The sequence below is a fragment of the Pleurodeles waltl genome, chromosome 2_1 (genome assembly GCF_031143425.1).
Source record: "Pleurodeles waltl isolate 20211129_DDA chromosome 2_1, aPleWal1.hap1.20221129, whole genome shotgun sequence".
Classification (NCBI taxonomy): domain Eukaryota; kingdom Metazoa; phylum Chordata; class Amphibia; order Caudata; family Salamandridae; genus Pleurodeles; species Pleurodeles waltl.
This window is the reverse complement of record NC_090438.1, coordinates 654,797,043-654,812,479: the sequence shown is the minus strand read 5'-3', so window position 1 is coordinate 654,812,479 and position 15,437 is coordinate 654,797,043. Positions and strand designations below refer to the sequence as shown.

General features: G+C 42.3%; 1 protein-coding gene across 1 annotated transcript in view; it reads left to right on the top strand.

Moving 5' to 3' along the window:
- ADCY1 (adenylate cyclase 1) overlaps nt 1-15,437 on the top strand; it is a 1,375,168-nt gene that overhangs the window by 1,044,405 nt on the left and 315,326 nt on the right. Inside the window, exon 9 of the mRNA XM_069216207.1 lies at nt 8,730-8,924. Within this exon, the coding sequence (XP_069072308.1) occupies nt 8,730-8,924 (195 nt within the window). The remainder of the gene's footprint in view (nt 1-8,729; nt 8,925-15,437) is intronic.

The window sequence follows — 15,437 nt, the reverse complement described above, 5'->3', positions numbered from 1 at the left end:
CGATTCCGAGCCGGCTTCATCGTGGAAGCCTCTTTCCCGCTGGGCTGGCTGGCGGTCTGAAGGCGACCGCCCGCCAGCCCAGCGGGAAAGTCAGAATTACCGCCGCGGTCTTTCGACCGCGGAACGGTAACCTGACGGCGGGACTTTGGCGGGCGGCCTCCGCCGCCCGCCAAGGTCAGAATGAGGGCCTCAGTGCCCAGGAATGCCTAGCCATTACTCACGTGCAGACATTTCTGTATCATTAAACAATATTCACCTAATTGTATGTGTAAGTAGATCGAATTATGAGGTTAAATCCAATTTAATCAAAACTAAATGTGTCATAACGCGATTTGTGCATCAACGGGATTGTGTTTGTATGTGTACAGATTGTAGCCTCCATATGTACGGATACGGTAACGTTCAATATTAGGGAACTCTGTAGCCTAGGTTTTCTGTCTGTCGGTGTCCATAACCATCGGCGAGCATGTCAATGTATTTCACACATGGGAACTGACATGCCTGTATTTTTAATCTCCTACACTCTCACTCCCCTTTTGCCAAAAGTGCAGCAGTGTTCCAAACACTTTCGCTCAAATTTTTGAGCTCTAAATTTAGAATAGTACAGCAAGCACTACAGGCATATTTTGAGTTTGTACAAGCCTCTTCCTCCCCCCCGCCCGCGAGGTTTCAGGGAAGCATAAAATTACAAGCTCTTCGAGGAGGCGTACACAGTTTGTGGAGCTTGGATTTTTTATAACACTGCTTGTGATAGCAAATGGACACCGTGTGCTTAACAAATGGATGTTATTCGTGTTTGTAGCGCGGAATCATAACACTTTTCCATGACACGCAATCTACCAAAACAGACCACCGTTTAAAAACAATAGTGCCATCAGAGATGCATTTACCAAAATACCAAGGCCCATTATCTAGGTCCCTTGTGTGCATTCATAACAATTGTTGAAAAATATGTTCTAAAGATAGCTCCTTGCCCTATTAAAGACCTTGTTTTATTGTGTTGCCTCCTTCTCTCCAATTCTGCTGAATGTTGGCTCGGGTTTCAAAGAAATCCCTGAGTGCTGTCTATTTGCTAATGTCATATGCAGCAGAAATTGAATAACACTGGATCGTCTGAAATGCATTTAGTTTGAAGTGCTTTCACTTTCAGACTGAAGGGTACTCTTGCTTGGATTATAAAAAGACCGCCTCTTGACCTGGCAGAAAATGGACATGGAGGGCTCCTTTGATAAATGGTCCTTCACCTGAGAGCCTCTGACTAATGTGACAAGTGAGATAGAATGTGGGATAAAAGTGCCATTATTTCTAGAAAATGTTTGCCTGCAACACAAAAAGTGCTTATTGTGTGGACCTCTGAGCAGTGTCATTATTTGCCTACACCTTAATGCACTCTAAACATCATTTTCAAACAAGTCACGGTCGCTGTTTACTTACAGGCCAATTTTGTTTTTGTAAAGTAGATGTAAATATGACCATACCCTTTTATTCTAAATAGAATGAGCTGAACAAAAGAACAATGCTATGAAAACGTACCAATTAACAATAGTGTTACTATTTAAGTATGCAAGGGAGCCAGAATCACCAAATTATTGAAGAGGCCCAGTCTCTGGTCATGTGAGCACTACACAAGGAAAGATGACAGGCCTGGCCAACGGGATGCTTTGACTTATTTGCTTAATGGTCCATGGAAGTCCATGTAAAGGATAAGCCCCAGAATTTAGAAGCACAAATAAGCCACTTGTTTATTAGTTTTGAAAAGCATCAACCAACCATTGCTTGACACCCAAACTGCCATCATTGAACCCGGAAAGCAGAGAGCAAGTCTTTAAACAATATGTCGGGTACTAATTAGAATTGTGAATTATGTATCTTCACCATAGGAAGGTCTGTCACAAGCTTATTATATCCTCTTTTGAAGGCTTTGCAGAAGTTCAAATAATCATAAATAAAGGGTGCAATGTAAAGTTTATTCACAAATCACACATCATTTCCTTACAACCACCGATGCATTACTACTAACGAGGTAATATGAGTCCTTATTAAAAATAAAAAAAAACTCACATGAACAAACTTTAATTCTTGTACACCACACAATAAAACAAGAACTAATACATGTTCATTGTGAACTAATGTTACTCTGTATATTTTTAATTCATAAAGTTAATACCAGTAATAGCATATCTTATCCAATGCACTCATTTGTGATGGATTAAATAAAGTGGTCTAAGGTAGTTCAGTTTTTAATTCACGGATCTAATAGGTTACCAGTATGTTTTTTAATGCTGTACGTCATCGTCATCATAATCTTCATTCGGATCAAATATACAAGCCATAAAAGAATCACAACTGCACATAATAAATGTTTCTCTATCCACGTAGATCTTGATATAGTTCTAATTTTACATAACTCATGAAATACCTTATTACAATCATAACATTTATACAACAAAACAACTGTCAGAATATGTTATTCTCTTCCCACACCGAAACATATATTACCACTAAAATGTTTATACTAATTCATTTCTATTCCTTCATTGTTCAATAACTCTCTGATGGGAAGGACCTTTGAGAGGAACATGGCAACCCTGTAACAAATTGTCACACAACTAGGATCATATAAAAATGTAAAAGCCTGCAGATGATGAATAAATCTTTAATTAAAAAATAGGTATAAGATACAATTTCCTTGGCACTAGATAAAACCGACAAAAAAGTAAAATGTGTTGGGTGGATTACTCCGACCGTTTATCACAAGGTCATTTCTGTGTAATGGAACCCCTCCCTATTTTCCTTGGAAATGCCATTTTATGATGGAATGTAAGAAGGTGGAAATGTGTTAAGAGATACATACGGTACGTTTTGTGAGTAGAAGTGAGATACCTCTTGCAGCCAAATTGCTCATTAAGCAGAAGATACTGGCCCATTAATTCTTTGTTAGCATACGTCTCTACCCTTTTTACTCGACAGACCTGTTAAACATAGGCTCATATTTATACTTTTTTAGTGCCGCATTTGCATCATTTTATGACGCAAAAGCGGCACAAACTTGCAAGATACAAATGTATTTTGTAAGTTTGCACCGTCTTTGCGTCAAAAAAGCAATGCAAATGTGGCGCTAAATAAGTATAAATATGGGCCATAGTCTGTTAGAATCCTCTTAGGGTACCCACTGATATCCTCAGGGTGAGCCCAAAGATCCCTCCCTCTATGCTCCAGGCCCTGTAACGATCATTTAATGGAGCATAACCATTTGATTTTATTGTTATAGTCAAGGCCCATACAATTCTCAATGATCAATCTGGTAAAATGTGTCTCTAATTTTCACCACACTGATCGCCAGAGTAAAAGCGGTTTGCTTTCTAAAATTCAGAGATAAAATGGATTCCTAGTTCCCAGTTAATAATGGCTTCCGGGGTTGAATGAGGTACAGCCAGTAATCGCCTAACAAACCTATTTTTTGCATTGGCAGGGCCCTTTTGTCCCTATACCCCAATTACCTGCTCCATAAGTAACTTCAGAGATGGATTTAACATTATAAAGGGTCAATAGCTACGAGATTGGTTTCAAGCCTAATTTCCTGGCGTTTATTGTTCCTTATCATATTTGACTCACTGATTTCACTGAGGAACCAGATTAGAGGATATCCAAAACTCCAAATAGCTAAAACAGTTGCTACTCTGCATCCTTTCCCCCTTGACTTAAAATGAATTATGAGTTCTCTTAGTATGACCACTGCACATAGTGCAAGTTTTAGCTGTATTAATCTTCATGCCCCTCTCTTCCACAAAGTCTGAGAAAGAATTAATTAAGGCCTGCAGGAGTTTTGGGATAAGCGCTATTGACGTCGCATCATCGCGTACAGCAATACTGGAACCCAGCGCTGACCTATTCTGGGGTATCTTCCTGAACAGCCTCTAGTGTTTCATCCACTCCATTAATATACAAGAAGAAGAGGAAGGGCACCAACACGCATCCCTGTCTTATCCCTCTCCCTATAAAGAATGGTGTGGTCATTTCTCCCTTTGTTCCATAGCGGACCCTACCTGTCAGATTACTATATAAGTGGGGCAAGGGAGAAATAATCTCTGTTGGCGCCCCAGTTTATCCATGCACTCCCACAGTTTAACATGGTTGAAGGGATCAGATGCACAGCTTAAGTCCACAAAGCATATGTGTATTGATTCTCCCTTTGATTGTATGTACTTCCACATATAGAGATTCAAGTTGAGCGATTGCTCTGGAGTCCCCAAACTTTTTCTAAACCCATACAGGTTGTCAGAAAGAATATTTCTATCTGTTGTCCATTCCTCTAATTAGAGTCAAGAAGAGAGATAGGTTGATAGCAATTGGGGGGGGGGGTCATTCCTGGATCCCTTCTTAAAAATTGGTGCTATGAGTGAGGAACACCAGGAGGGGGAACATACCCAGCATCTGCAGCTTTAAGACCTTTGTCAAGAATGGCGCCCATAATTTAGGTTCTGACTTATAAGTGTGCATTGGGATCCCAATAAGGCTAAAAGCCTTCTTTAAGGGACTTTTGACGAGAGCTTTCACAACCACCTCAACTGTAAAAGTCATTGCTGATGTAATTTCCACTGTAGGAGGAGTAATATCTCTGTCAACTGAACCAGGAATGGAGAATACTGAGCCAAAGTGCTCAAACCAGAGTACCGGGGAAATATAGTAATCTAAATCAGGACCTATTCCCTTAGTAAACAGGGGGGTGTTTATTGTTCCCCCTAGAACAACACACTATCCTTTGTTTCTACTGCTTGTTTCAGATTAGCCCTTGCTTCCCCTTGTAGCTTTTTCTTTCTGTCGCTAATAGCTTTATTATACAGGGCTCTAGCACCTTGAACTGCCTGAGGATCCCTGGGGTGGTGATTACGAATTTTCATCAGGTTGCTTCTGAACTTTGAGCACTGGTGATTAAATAATCCCTTTACTTCCTTATAATGTCTCTTGGGCCTTGCTGTCAGGAGTTTATTAATGGATTTATTCATATATATATATATATATATATATGAGTGTCCAGAGACTTCACATGATTTGCAGTAGGAGCTTAACCTCTCATAAAGTGGGACAACTTCCCCTTTACTAATTCCTTTAAGGAGCTTGAAGGATCAACACCAGCCCATTTAATTCTAACTCCGTTCAGGTCTGTGGGAATGATATTACCACCTTTACCTTAAACGTGGCTAATGGTTTAGTTAAGCTTTAGTATTAAAGTCACAGGCTATTGATCACTTGTACAAACAGGCCTACGCAGCATTCCAGGACTGTGATCCTCTCATTATCAGTAGTGACGATATGGACAATATTGCAGCTGCATGCTCTGCATATGAAGGTGGAAATGTGTGGATGGCTACTAGAGCTACAGTATTCAGCATTTCAGGCCATTTAAGGTGAATTCATATGTACTAGAACTAAAATGGGCCAGAGTATACCCACTCATATCTCTATACCCGTGTAGCAGTTTTGACATAAATGGACTCATTTTGATTTGAAGATCACACAGCCAAGAAAAATGGATCTTTACTGGACATATCAACAAAACAATCCAAATCTCCCTTAAGGGCTTTCACCACCTCCACTCTGGTTAAGTCAAGCACGTTATTATAAAAATGTATTACTAAATCTATTACTATAAAGTCCACATTATTATCTAGAGTAAATAGAATGAATTGATAAGGAGAGGTTAAAAAACTTTTCTTGACCCGTGGGGCTAAGATCATAGAGATAAATGTGACCAAGCCCTCTAGCTTTACCCATAGCAGAGGAGACAACTGCAGTACTGAGGGAAACAAAACCATCATCTCTATTCACATAGATGCCTATATTTCCTGTAAGCAAACTATGCGAGCAGATTTGACATATTTGTCCCAGTCTTAAGTATCCAGTTTGTTTGCAAAACCAGCAATATCCCACGAGGTGACCAACATCCCCTGATTCTAGATACCTGGTTTTATGGATACTGAAGTCAAAACATTTTCTTTCTCTGTGGGCTGTGGCTGTGGCTGGCAATGCGGGGAGACACATTTGGGGAGTCAGACCTGATGATCAAGTTATGAAAGTACCTGGAATCTATTTGAGGTGGTCACTGGGAGGGGATAGGGAGGTGGAACATAAGACCTTGTTCTCATAGGTCTATAAAATAAACCACTGGGGTAGGTCCTCATTTGACGAAGGTGATCGCCCAGAAAAATTAATCCTGGATAGAATATCTTTTGTAGTAGCCTCATCTTCAAAATTAATAAAAACACAATTATTTTGTCTATTTTCACCTAGTTTCCCACCCAGCCTACCCTCCATACAAGATTAATTTGATCAAGTAATAACACTTGTTCCTCTTTTTTTATCATTCACCCAATATGCCACCTTGTTCAGGAGCTGATCACAGTCTTCCCTGGCTCCCTGGCTCAGAGGAGGCGCACCTTTTAGCACTGTTAGGTACGGGGTAGCTTGAGGGGACAGACTAGGGTTGCTAACAATGGGTGTTCCATAGGGCAGTTAACCGGTTGTATTGAATTGGTACCGTGGTTCTGTAGACGGGCCTCTCTCTGTTTAGAATCTCCTATTAAGTAGAAGGAGGAGGAGGGAACACCCAGGGCGCATCCCTCCCTGTCAAAATGATGGACTGGTATATATTCCCGTATGCCCGTATTTATATGAACCACCCAGTTCCCCTTCCCCACCCCATGTTCCAATTTTGATAGGGCCTCTTCGATCTTGGTAAGGCATTCTAAAATAGGATTCAAGGCAACAGAAAGTGATGCAAGAACATCCTCTGAGATCACTTCTTCCTGTAGAATAGATCGATTGAGTTGCTGCTCTCCACGTGGTTGCAGTTTGTCCTTGATTTCAGCTGTACTTATTTAGATGTTGCAAAGCACATGCATTTTTTCACGTGGGATAGGTGAATTGTTAAAAGTTTCAAAGTGGTAACATTTAGAAATAAACGAGAGGTAAACTTTGTAGTTGCAGTTCTAAAGGTCAATTTTCCAATAACTAAATGTTCCACGATTAGTATAAAATGCCCAGTGTTAAATGCTTGGGTTTCGACAGTGGGTGCCAACAGTCAGATAAGTTTGAGGTGGCTAACACTTGGAGCTCTAAGGGCGACTCTACACCCTCAATCGCACACCGATATATTGATTACTGTAGTTCACACCTTGTCTTTCTAAAGAGCAGTGGGTCTAGCAAGTAAACAAAGTGAAAGTACCTGATCCTGCCCTTGGACGGTTAACATAAAGTCTTTGCCAGGCTCGTGTTTCCCGAGCCCGTGTACTTAGGCACCTTTGCCAGTATTGGCAATATGCTTCACATTTTACAGTAGCTATTAATTTTGTTTTGAGAACAGAATTAGAAGCTGATTCGTGATACCAATTCACAACAACACCTCTTGACAAAATCTTTCTGAAAATAGAAACACATTTAGGTGCTGAATTGCAGAGCAGAAGTAATATTCACCATACCTTATAAATTTTATACAGTGTTTTTACTTAAAAATGTTGTACCAAATGTAGGTCCTTTTTTTGCAAATGTAAATGTTATGCACATTATTGGTATATACTGTATTACTCCTTGAATTCCGCAGTGCAGTATTCAGTCCGCTGTTGATTTAGTTATTTGGTGCATTATAAGGAGCATCAACTAGATGCAAATTGCACATGGTGCTGCCACACAAAAAGACCCTAGCATCCCTAACATGTATTCACTGCTGATGGGGATTTTGTTTGAGTCACAACCTGAATTTGTAAATTTGTAGGTGCAATAACCTGTAGACCCATATCTGGGTACAACACATAAGCTTAGGCAGAATCATTGAGACAACAAAAAAGTGAACTGGTTGATCCTTTTTATTTTATCCATGGAAACTAATCTGGATAACTTTTCATTACAGCCATAAGCCTGTATGTTTGTGGACTGATATATCACAGAACTAACTACAAATCTATAAAATGGATGCACTTAAATGAAATAAGGAAATATTGAGGGCTAAGAAAGGGAGAGGGGGCAAGGAATACTACTAAAGGAGGGAGAGTGAGAAAAATAGAAAGCAACGATTGGCAGGGTAGACTGAAATGGCAGGGGCAATGTGATCTGAAGTTAAACTTCCAAGAGATGTTTCTTAAAGAGCATGGTTTTAAGCTCTATTCTGAAGCAGGCTTTGAAGAAAATCAGGCTCGTTTGTACGAGATTTAAGGTCCCAACTCTTTGAACATACCAGGAATATTCTCTCAGGTCCCCAGATCATTTCTGAATATTGTGAACAATGGAGGTAAGTGTATATATCCCAAATTCATGTAAATATACTGTCTTGATTTCCTCTGCAATACTGAATAGAAATTAGTGAATATTTCCAGTGCATAAGTCATAGTACAAACATTTCCCGAATTTAATCTAACGGTTAGAAGCACAAGGGTTCTTAATTATCTTGTAGCTCAAATATGCGGTACCTAACATCAACGGTAAGAAAGAAAAGGCGGCTAGGAATTTTCGAGGGCCTTTAAAATACCTTTACAGGTATCCTCTAGAATGTACTATATAGTAGAGGATGGTTTTATATGTCATGGGTGTACTAAGTATCTCAGCGTCCTCTTCTACAACCATCAAATCACAAAGGACATTAGGGAAGTCTCAAAACTGATCAAATATAATGCAACCTATTACTTAAATTGATGAAGAGTAACGCTCATGTTTTTCATTGTTGCTTTGTACCGCAGAGGAGGGCGTTAAGGACAGCCTCTGAAAAACTCAGGAACCGTACGTCATTTTCTACAAATGTTATTCACAATACTCCAGGAACCCGAGTGAACCGATACATCAGTAGATTAATAGAAGCCCGACAGACCGAGTCTGAGATGGCAGACTTGAATTTCATCACCTTGAAGTATAAACACGTTGATCGTGAACAGAAAGTAAGTAAAGCTATAATGTGCTTTATTAGAGGTACATATTAAAAATTTAACTTGTGCTTCTTTATTTCTTTTTCTACATTTTATTTAGCACAGAACATCGCAACTGTAAGAATTGCGAGCGATTTATAGAATGATTCAAAGTGATAAATTAAAAAAATACAGTGGCAGAACCACAAATGATAAAACCAGAAATAAGTGAAAATCCAAAATGTATAAAAAAACAGATGAAAATCCATAAAATTCAAAGGGAAGATTGGACGAAATACACCTCTCTTCAGGCTCAAGAAGACACGCCCAGTATAAATGAAATGAGAATCTCAAATTCGTGAACTAGTCATGTAGAAAACCTAATGAGTGTGCTATAATATTACAGCTGGAGGTAATCTGGGACTGCTAGTGGTGCATTCTCTCTCATTAAACAGTAACTTAATTTCAAAAGCAGTGACATCTTATGGATTGTGATCTATGGGCAAGTCATAGTTTGTGACACATGTGTAGAACAACTTAGAATTAATTACCATTGTTTGGCTCATTCAAGCCCTGGGGGTGCTCAACAATATTGAATTACATGTTAAACATTTAGAAACAGGGGCACACAAAACAGCTGAACGCTTTAAGTGCCTGGTGTTCGACAGACAAATAGTGCCAAAAGATTTAGCCTGGATCTAGATTTTCGTAGTTTCAACAACATTTTAAGTGAAATTCAGGGTCTAACCAACTTGATATTTCCAGTGTAGGAACAACATGCGTAATAGTGGCTTGATTCCTGTTTAGTGTGCTAGTGGGTAATATTAACGTTACACATATGCAATTAGTGTTTGGAATTGTAGCTTTACTTGGCAAATAATTGTAACAACAAACACACCCCCCTTCACCCTGCTGCAGCAGTGAAAATCAAAGTGCTGCATTGAGGATCTTCACCATCCCATCAATTAGAATCTGACATTTTTCTCATAATTTCTCTTTCCCTGCGTTGACCTTCTTCTCCTTTTCATATATGTGCACTTCTCTGGATAGACAGTCACCTATGGCCCTGCTGAGTAGGAGAAATGGGGTGGAGCATTATACAGGAAAAGGACAGAGACATAAAGTAAACAGTATATCAAGAAATGTGAGGAAGAGGGAGAATGGTCTAGAGGCAGAGATAATGTAGAACGGTATATGAAACAATAAAGTCAGTGGAAAAAAGTGAGGGAGACAGAAGGAACGATAAGTAGAGGTAGAAAGAGGAAGATGTAGGTAGAGAACAAGAGGCAGAGAAATATATAAAAGGTTTAGAGTGAAGTACAGAGTTTGAGAGAGTTAGGGAGAAGAACATTTAGAGACAGGAATAGTAGAACATTACCTCAAGAGGTGTGATAGAGAGAGCTAATGTAGAAAAAGAGGTGAATTAGAGAGAGCCAAGGGCAGCAAGAGGTACAGATAAAAAAACAGAGAAGTGTGAAAAAGCAAAGAGATACAAGGAAGAGAGAGAGCTTAATGAGCACAGATAAAAATGGGTTAGTGTAAGGAATTGAGTTAATGGTTGAGGGGTGAACCCCTTCTCAAGCAGGAAAAATAATCCTTTTCAGGGTGGAAGCACAAACAATTCCCAAATTAACTTGTGCTCATCTCTCTGGTGGCTTGGTAAAGAGTAGCCAGGTTTATCTTAGAGGCAATGTGTAAAGTATTTATGCAACACTTCAAACAGTAATAAAGTGAAAACACAACAAAAAAAAACACACCTATTTAGACAAATAGAATACATTGTAATAAAACAAGACCAAAATGACAAAAATTAAATCTGTAGAACCAGAGATATGCAAGTTTAAGGATTTGAGTGAAAATAGTGCCAAAAGCACAAAACGCCAACTGTGCATCTCTGTGTGGGCTTGATAGGGACAAAGTCACAAGTTCCGATCAACTGAAATGAAGAATGGGACTCAGTTAGTCCCACTGTTTAAAATGGGGTCTTTGGTTGACAGTCAGGTTACCCCCTGTTCAAGCAAGGACTCTCACTCTAGTCAGGGTAAAAGAGAATCACCCTCAGCTAACCCCTGCTTACCCCCTTGGTAGCTTGGCAGAGCAGCAGGCTTAACCTCAGAGTGCTAAATGTAAAGTATATGTACCAACACACACAGTAACTTAATGAAAACACTACAAAATGACACAACACCAATTTAGAAAAATAGGAAATACCTTGGGCGTATTAAAAATAACCCAGCACGGGCGAGTGCACATCAAAAAGGGCTTGCGAGGCATTGATTCCACTCATGAGCGGGACCGTGCGTCGTTTCTCCTTTCTCTGGGTCAGGGTGCTTCGTTTCTTCTCTCTGCAGGAGAGCAATGCGCCGAACAGGTCAGCACTCTCGGGTCCAGGCAGGCCTTCCGTTGTTTTTCCATGCACAGCGGTTCTTGAGTGGGAAATCCAGCAGCACGATGATCCGAAAACTCTGCAGTGCGGGTTGTGATCTCCCAGCCTTCGTCAGTGATGCTGCGCTTGATTTCTCCTGCTCCGTGCATCGATTCTTTGGTCGTGTTTCCTGCAAGCATCGTTTCTCAGCTGCAGAGCCGGCGGCGCGTCGTTTCTTCAGCCGCAGATTGGAGTCGCGTCGATCTTTTCCCCGCAAGGCACTCTGTGCGTGGATTTCCTTGTCTTTAGGCTGCTAGCTTTTCCTTTCAGGGTCCCAGGAACTGGATGGGCACCACAGGGCAGAGTAGGAGTCTCTCCAGAGACTCCAGGTGCTGGCAGAGAGAAGTCTTTGCTGTCCCTGAGACTTCAAACAACAGGAGGCAAGCTCTAAATCAAGCCCTGGGAGATTTCTTCTCAAGATGGTAGGCACAGAAAGTCCAGTCTTTGTCCTCTTACTCTGGCAGAAGCAGCAACTGCAGGATAGCACCACAAAGCACAGTCACAGACAAGGCAGCTTCTTCCTCAACTCTTCAGCTCTACTCCAGGCAGAGGCTCCTCTTGTTTCCAGAAGGATTTCTAAAGTCTGTGGTTTTGGGTGCCCTTCTTATACCCAATTTCTCCTTTGAAGTAGGCCTACTTCAAAGTAATGTCTCTGTTGAATGTGAAATCCAGCCTTGCCCAGGCCAGGCACCAGACCCTCACCTGGGGGTCGGACACTGCATTGTGTGAGGACAGGCACAGCCCTTTCAGGTGTAAGTGACCACTCCTCACCTCCCTCTTAGCACAGATGGCTCATCAGGAAATGCAGACTACACCCCAGCTCCCTTTGTGTCACTGTCAAGTGTGAGGTGCAACCAGCCCAACTCTCAAACTGACCCAGACAGGGAATCCACAAACAGGCAGAGTCACAGAAATGGTATAAGCAAGAAAATGCTCACTTTCTAAAAGTGGCATTTTCAAACACACAATCTTAAAATCAACTTTACTAAAAGTATTGTGAGCTCAGAGACCCCAAACTCCACATTTCTATCTGCCCCCAAAGGGAATTTACACTTTAATCAGATTTAAAGGTAGCCCCCATATTAGCCTATGAGAGGGACATGCCTTGCGACAGTGAAAAACGAGTTAAGCAATATTTCACTGTCAGGACATATAAAACACAAAACTATGGGCCTCATTGGATCCCGCCCTCCAAATTACCGCGCCGCGGTCAAAAGACCGCGGCGGGTATTACGAGTTTTCCCCTGGGCTGGCGGGCGGTTCCAGTTAAACCGCCCGCCAGCCCAGGGGAAAACGACCTTCCCACGAGGATGCCGGCTCGTAATCGAGCCGGCGGAGTGGGAAGGTGCGACGGGTGCTACTGCACCCGTCGCGTATTTCACTGTCTGCAAGGCAGACAGTGAAATACATTTTGGGGCCCTCTTACGGGGGCCCCTGCCGTGCCCATGCCATTGGCATGGGCACGGCAGGGGCCCCGCGACCCCCCCTACCGCCATCCTGTTCATGGCGGCTTTCCCGCCATGAACTGGATGGCGGTAGGGGGGGTCAGAATCCTCATGGCTGCGGAGCGCGCTCCGCAGCCATGGAGGATTCCAATGAGCAGCGGAAAGTCAGCGGGAGACCGCTGACTTTCCGCTTCTGACCGCGGCTGAACCGCCGCGGTCAGAATGCTCATTGGAGCACCGCCAGCCTGTCGGCGGTGCTCCCGTGGTCGGTGGCCCTGGCGGCCACCGGCCGCCAGGGTCAGAATGACCCTCTATATGTCCTACCTTAACCATACACCGCACCCTGCCCTTGGGGCTACCTAGGGCCTACATTAGGGGTGTCTGACATGTAAGACAAGGGAAGGTTTAGACCTGGCAAGGGGGTACACTTGCCAAGTCGAATTTACAGTGAAAACTGCACACACAGACACTGCAGTGGCAGGTCTGAGACATGATTAGAGAGCTACTTATGTGGGTGGCACAATCAGACCTGCAGGCCCACTAGTAGCATTTGATTAACAGGCTCTGGAACCTCTAGTGCACTTTACTAGGGACTTACTACTAAATCAAATATACCAATCATGGATAAACCAATTACATACAATTTACACAGAGATCATATGCACTTTAGCACTGGTTAGCAGTGGTAAATTGCTCAGAGTTCAAAATCCAACAGCAACAGGTCAGAAGAAAATAGGAGGTAGGAGGCAAAAAGATTGGGGATGACCCTGCATAAGCAAAAAAAAGTCCAAACACCCACTAAACAAGAGTCCCTTAAATTCTGGTTGTGAGTGTTTTTGCAGAGTACTGTGTCCAGGATGGAACATGTAGGAGCTGAAAAGCTAAGAAGTAAGGACCTGCGTCATCATCAAGGATGATGTTGATGAGGGGCTTGGAATACGAAGTCCCATGTTGAGATGTGTCACACACCAGCTGGTTCAGAGGAAGCTGTAGGGCTTCCAATACAGAGACTTGCATCGTTGCCTAGGATGCCGTTGACAAGGGACTTGTGTTTCTGGAAGGATGAAGGCTGCGATACAACGTCCTTGTGTCAGGGAAATCCACTCAGCAGAGGTGATGCTTTGACTCTGCTCAGGAATGCGCCACTCAGCAGAGGAGAACTGTTGGTCCTGTAGAAACCACAGATGTCTAACAGAGCACCTTCAGGCCCACTTCCACTGGTCTAGGACTGGGGTGGCACCACTTGACAGGATAGGACTCAAAGATAGCAGAGTCCAGGTCCTTGGTTAGAGGTTGTTAGAGCCTTCTGTCCCTGAAGCTCCAGACAGGAGGCCAGCTAACTAGTCCTTGCAGTCACTCTGGGGTCCTGGGATCAAAAGACGTATGTCCAGCCTTCTCACTGAGACAAGAGGGTAGCATGTTGCAGGTCAGCACAGCAGGGCAGCAGAGTGGCAGTCCTTTCAACATCACAGCAATCTTCTTCCTGGTCCAGAAGAGATGGGTCTTCAAGTCCAATATTTATACCTGGTGCTCACTTTGAAGGGGAGAAAGCTTCAAGAGGTTTTCACGCCCCTGAGGTATCAGGCATCCCCTTCTTCCGTTTCCTGGCCCCAGCTAAGATGAGGTGACAATAGATTAGAGTCAAACCCTTTGTTAGAGCGCTAATGTAGAGCCTTTGTGATGTGCAAGGGTGGTAGGTGACAGCTCCTTCACCTCGTTAACTCAAAGGGCCCATCCTGGCAGGACCCATCTTCCCTTTGTCTCACTGTCCAGGAGCAATTCAGAAAGACCAACTGCCTGCTACACCTGGTTGTTTGACCCAGCATTAGGCTGCAAGCACCAAATGGTTAGGACAAGAAAATGACAGATTTCTAAAAGTGGCATTTTCAATATTGTGATTAAAAATCGATTAAGAAGGGCTTGTAATTACAGTTCTTTAGAAACCAAATTCAACCTGTACCTGCTCCAAATTAGAAGCTACAGCCTATAAAAAGTAATAAGGTACTCCAGTGTTATCCTACGGTAGTTATAGGCTTTGGAATTATGAAAAATTAGTTTTTCGCTACAGGACATGTAAACCGTAAAAGTGCATGCCCTTCTTTTAAATGTACTGCACCCTGCCCTCTGTGCTGTTCAGGGCCTACCCTAGGAGTGACTTGTATCTATTGAAAAAAAAAGGTTTAGGACTGCCAGAGGGTCTGTTTACCAGGTCAAAATGGCAGTCTACAACTACAAACACAGAATGCAATGATAGCCCTAAGACATGTTTAAAGCGATACTTAAGTGTGTTACACAATCAGTGCTGCAGGCCCATTGCTAGCATTTAATTTACAGACCCTGTGTACAAGCAGTACCACTTTAGTAGGGGGATACAGGTAAATTTAATGTGCCAATTGGGTGTAAGCTAATTCTACCATGTTTTAAGGAGACGACAAAAGCACTTTAGCACTGGTTAGCAGTGGTAAAGTGTACTGAGTCCTCAAGCCAGCATAATTAGTCAACATAACAGGAGAGTTGAAAGCAAACACATCAGGGGAGGACCATGCCAAGGATGCCAGGCCTAACTGTCACATAACAAGGGTAGTGGGAAAGAGAGAAAAGTAGAGAGGCCTGGATGATAGAAAGAGAAATGTGGTGTAGAGTGAAATGAGGAATTTGGGAGGCAAACGTGAAACA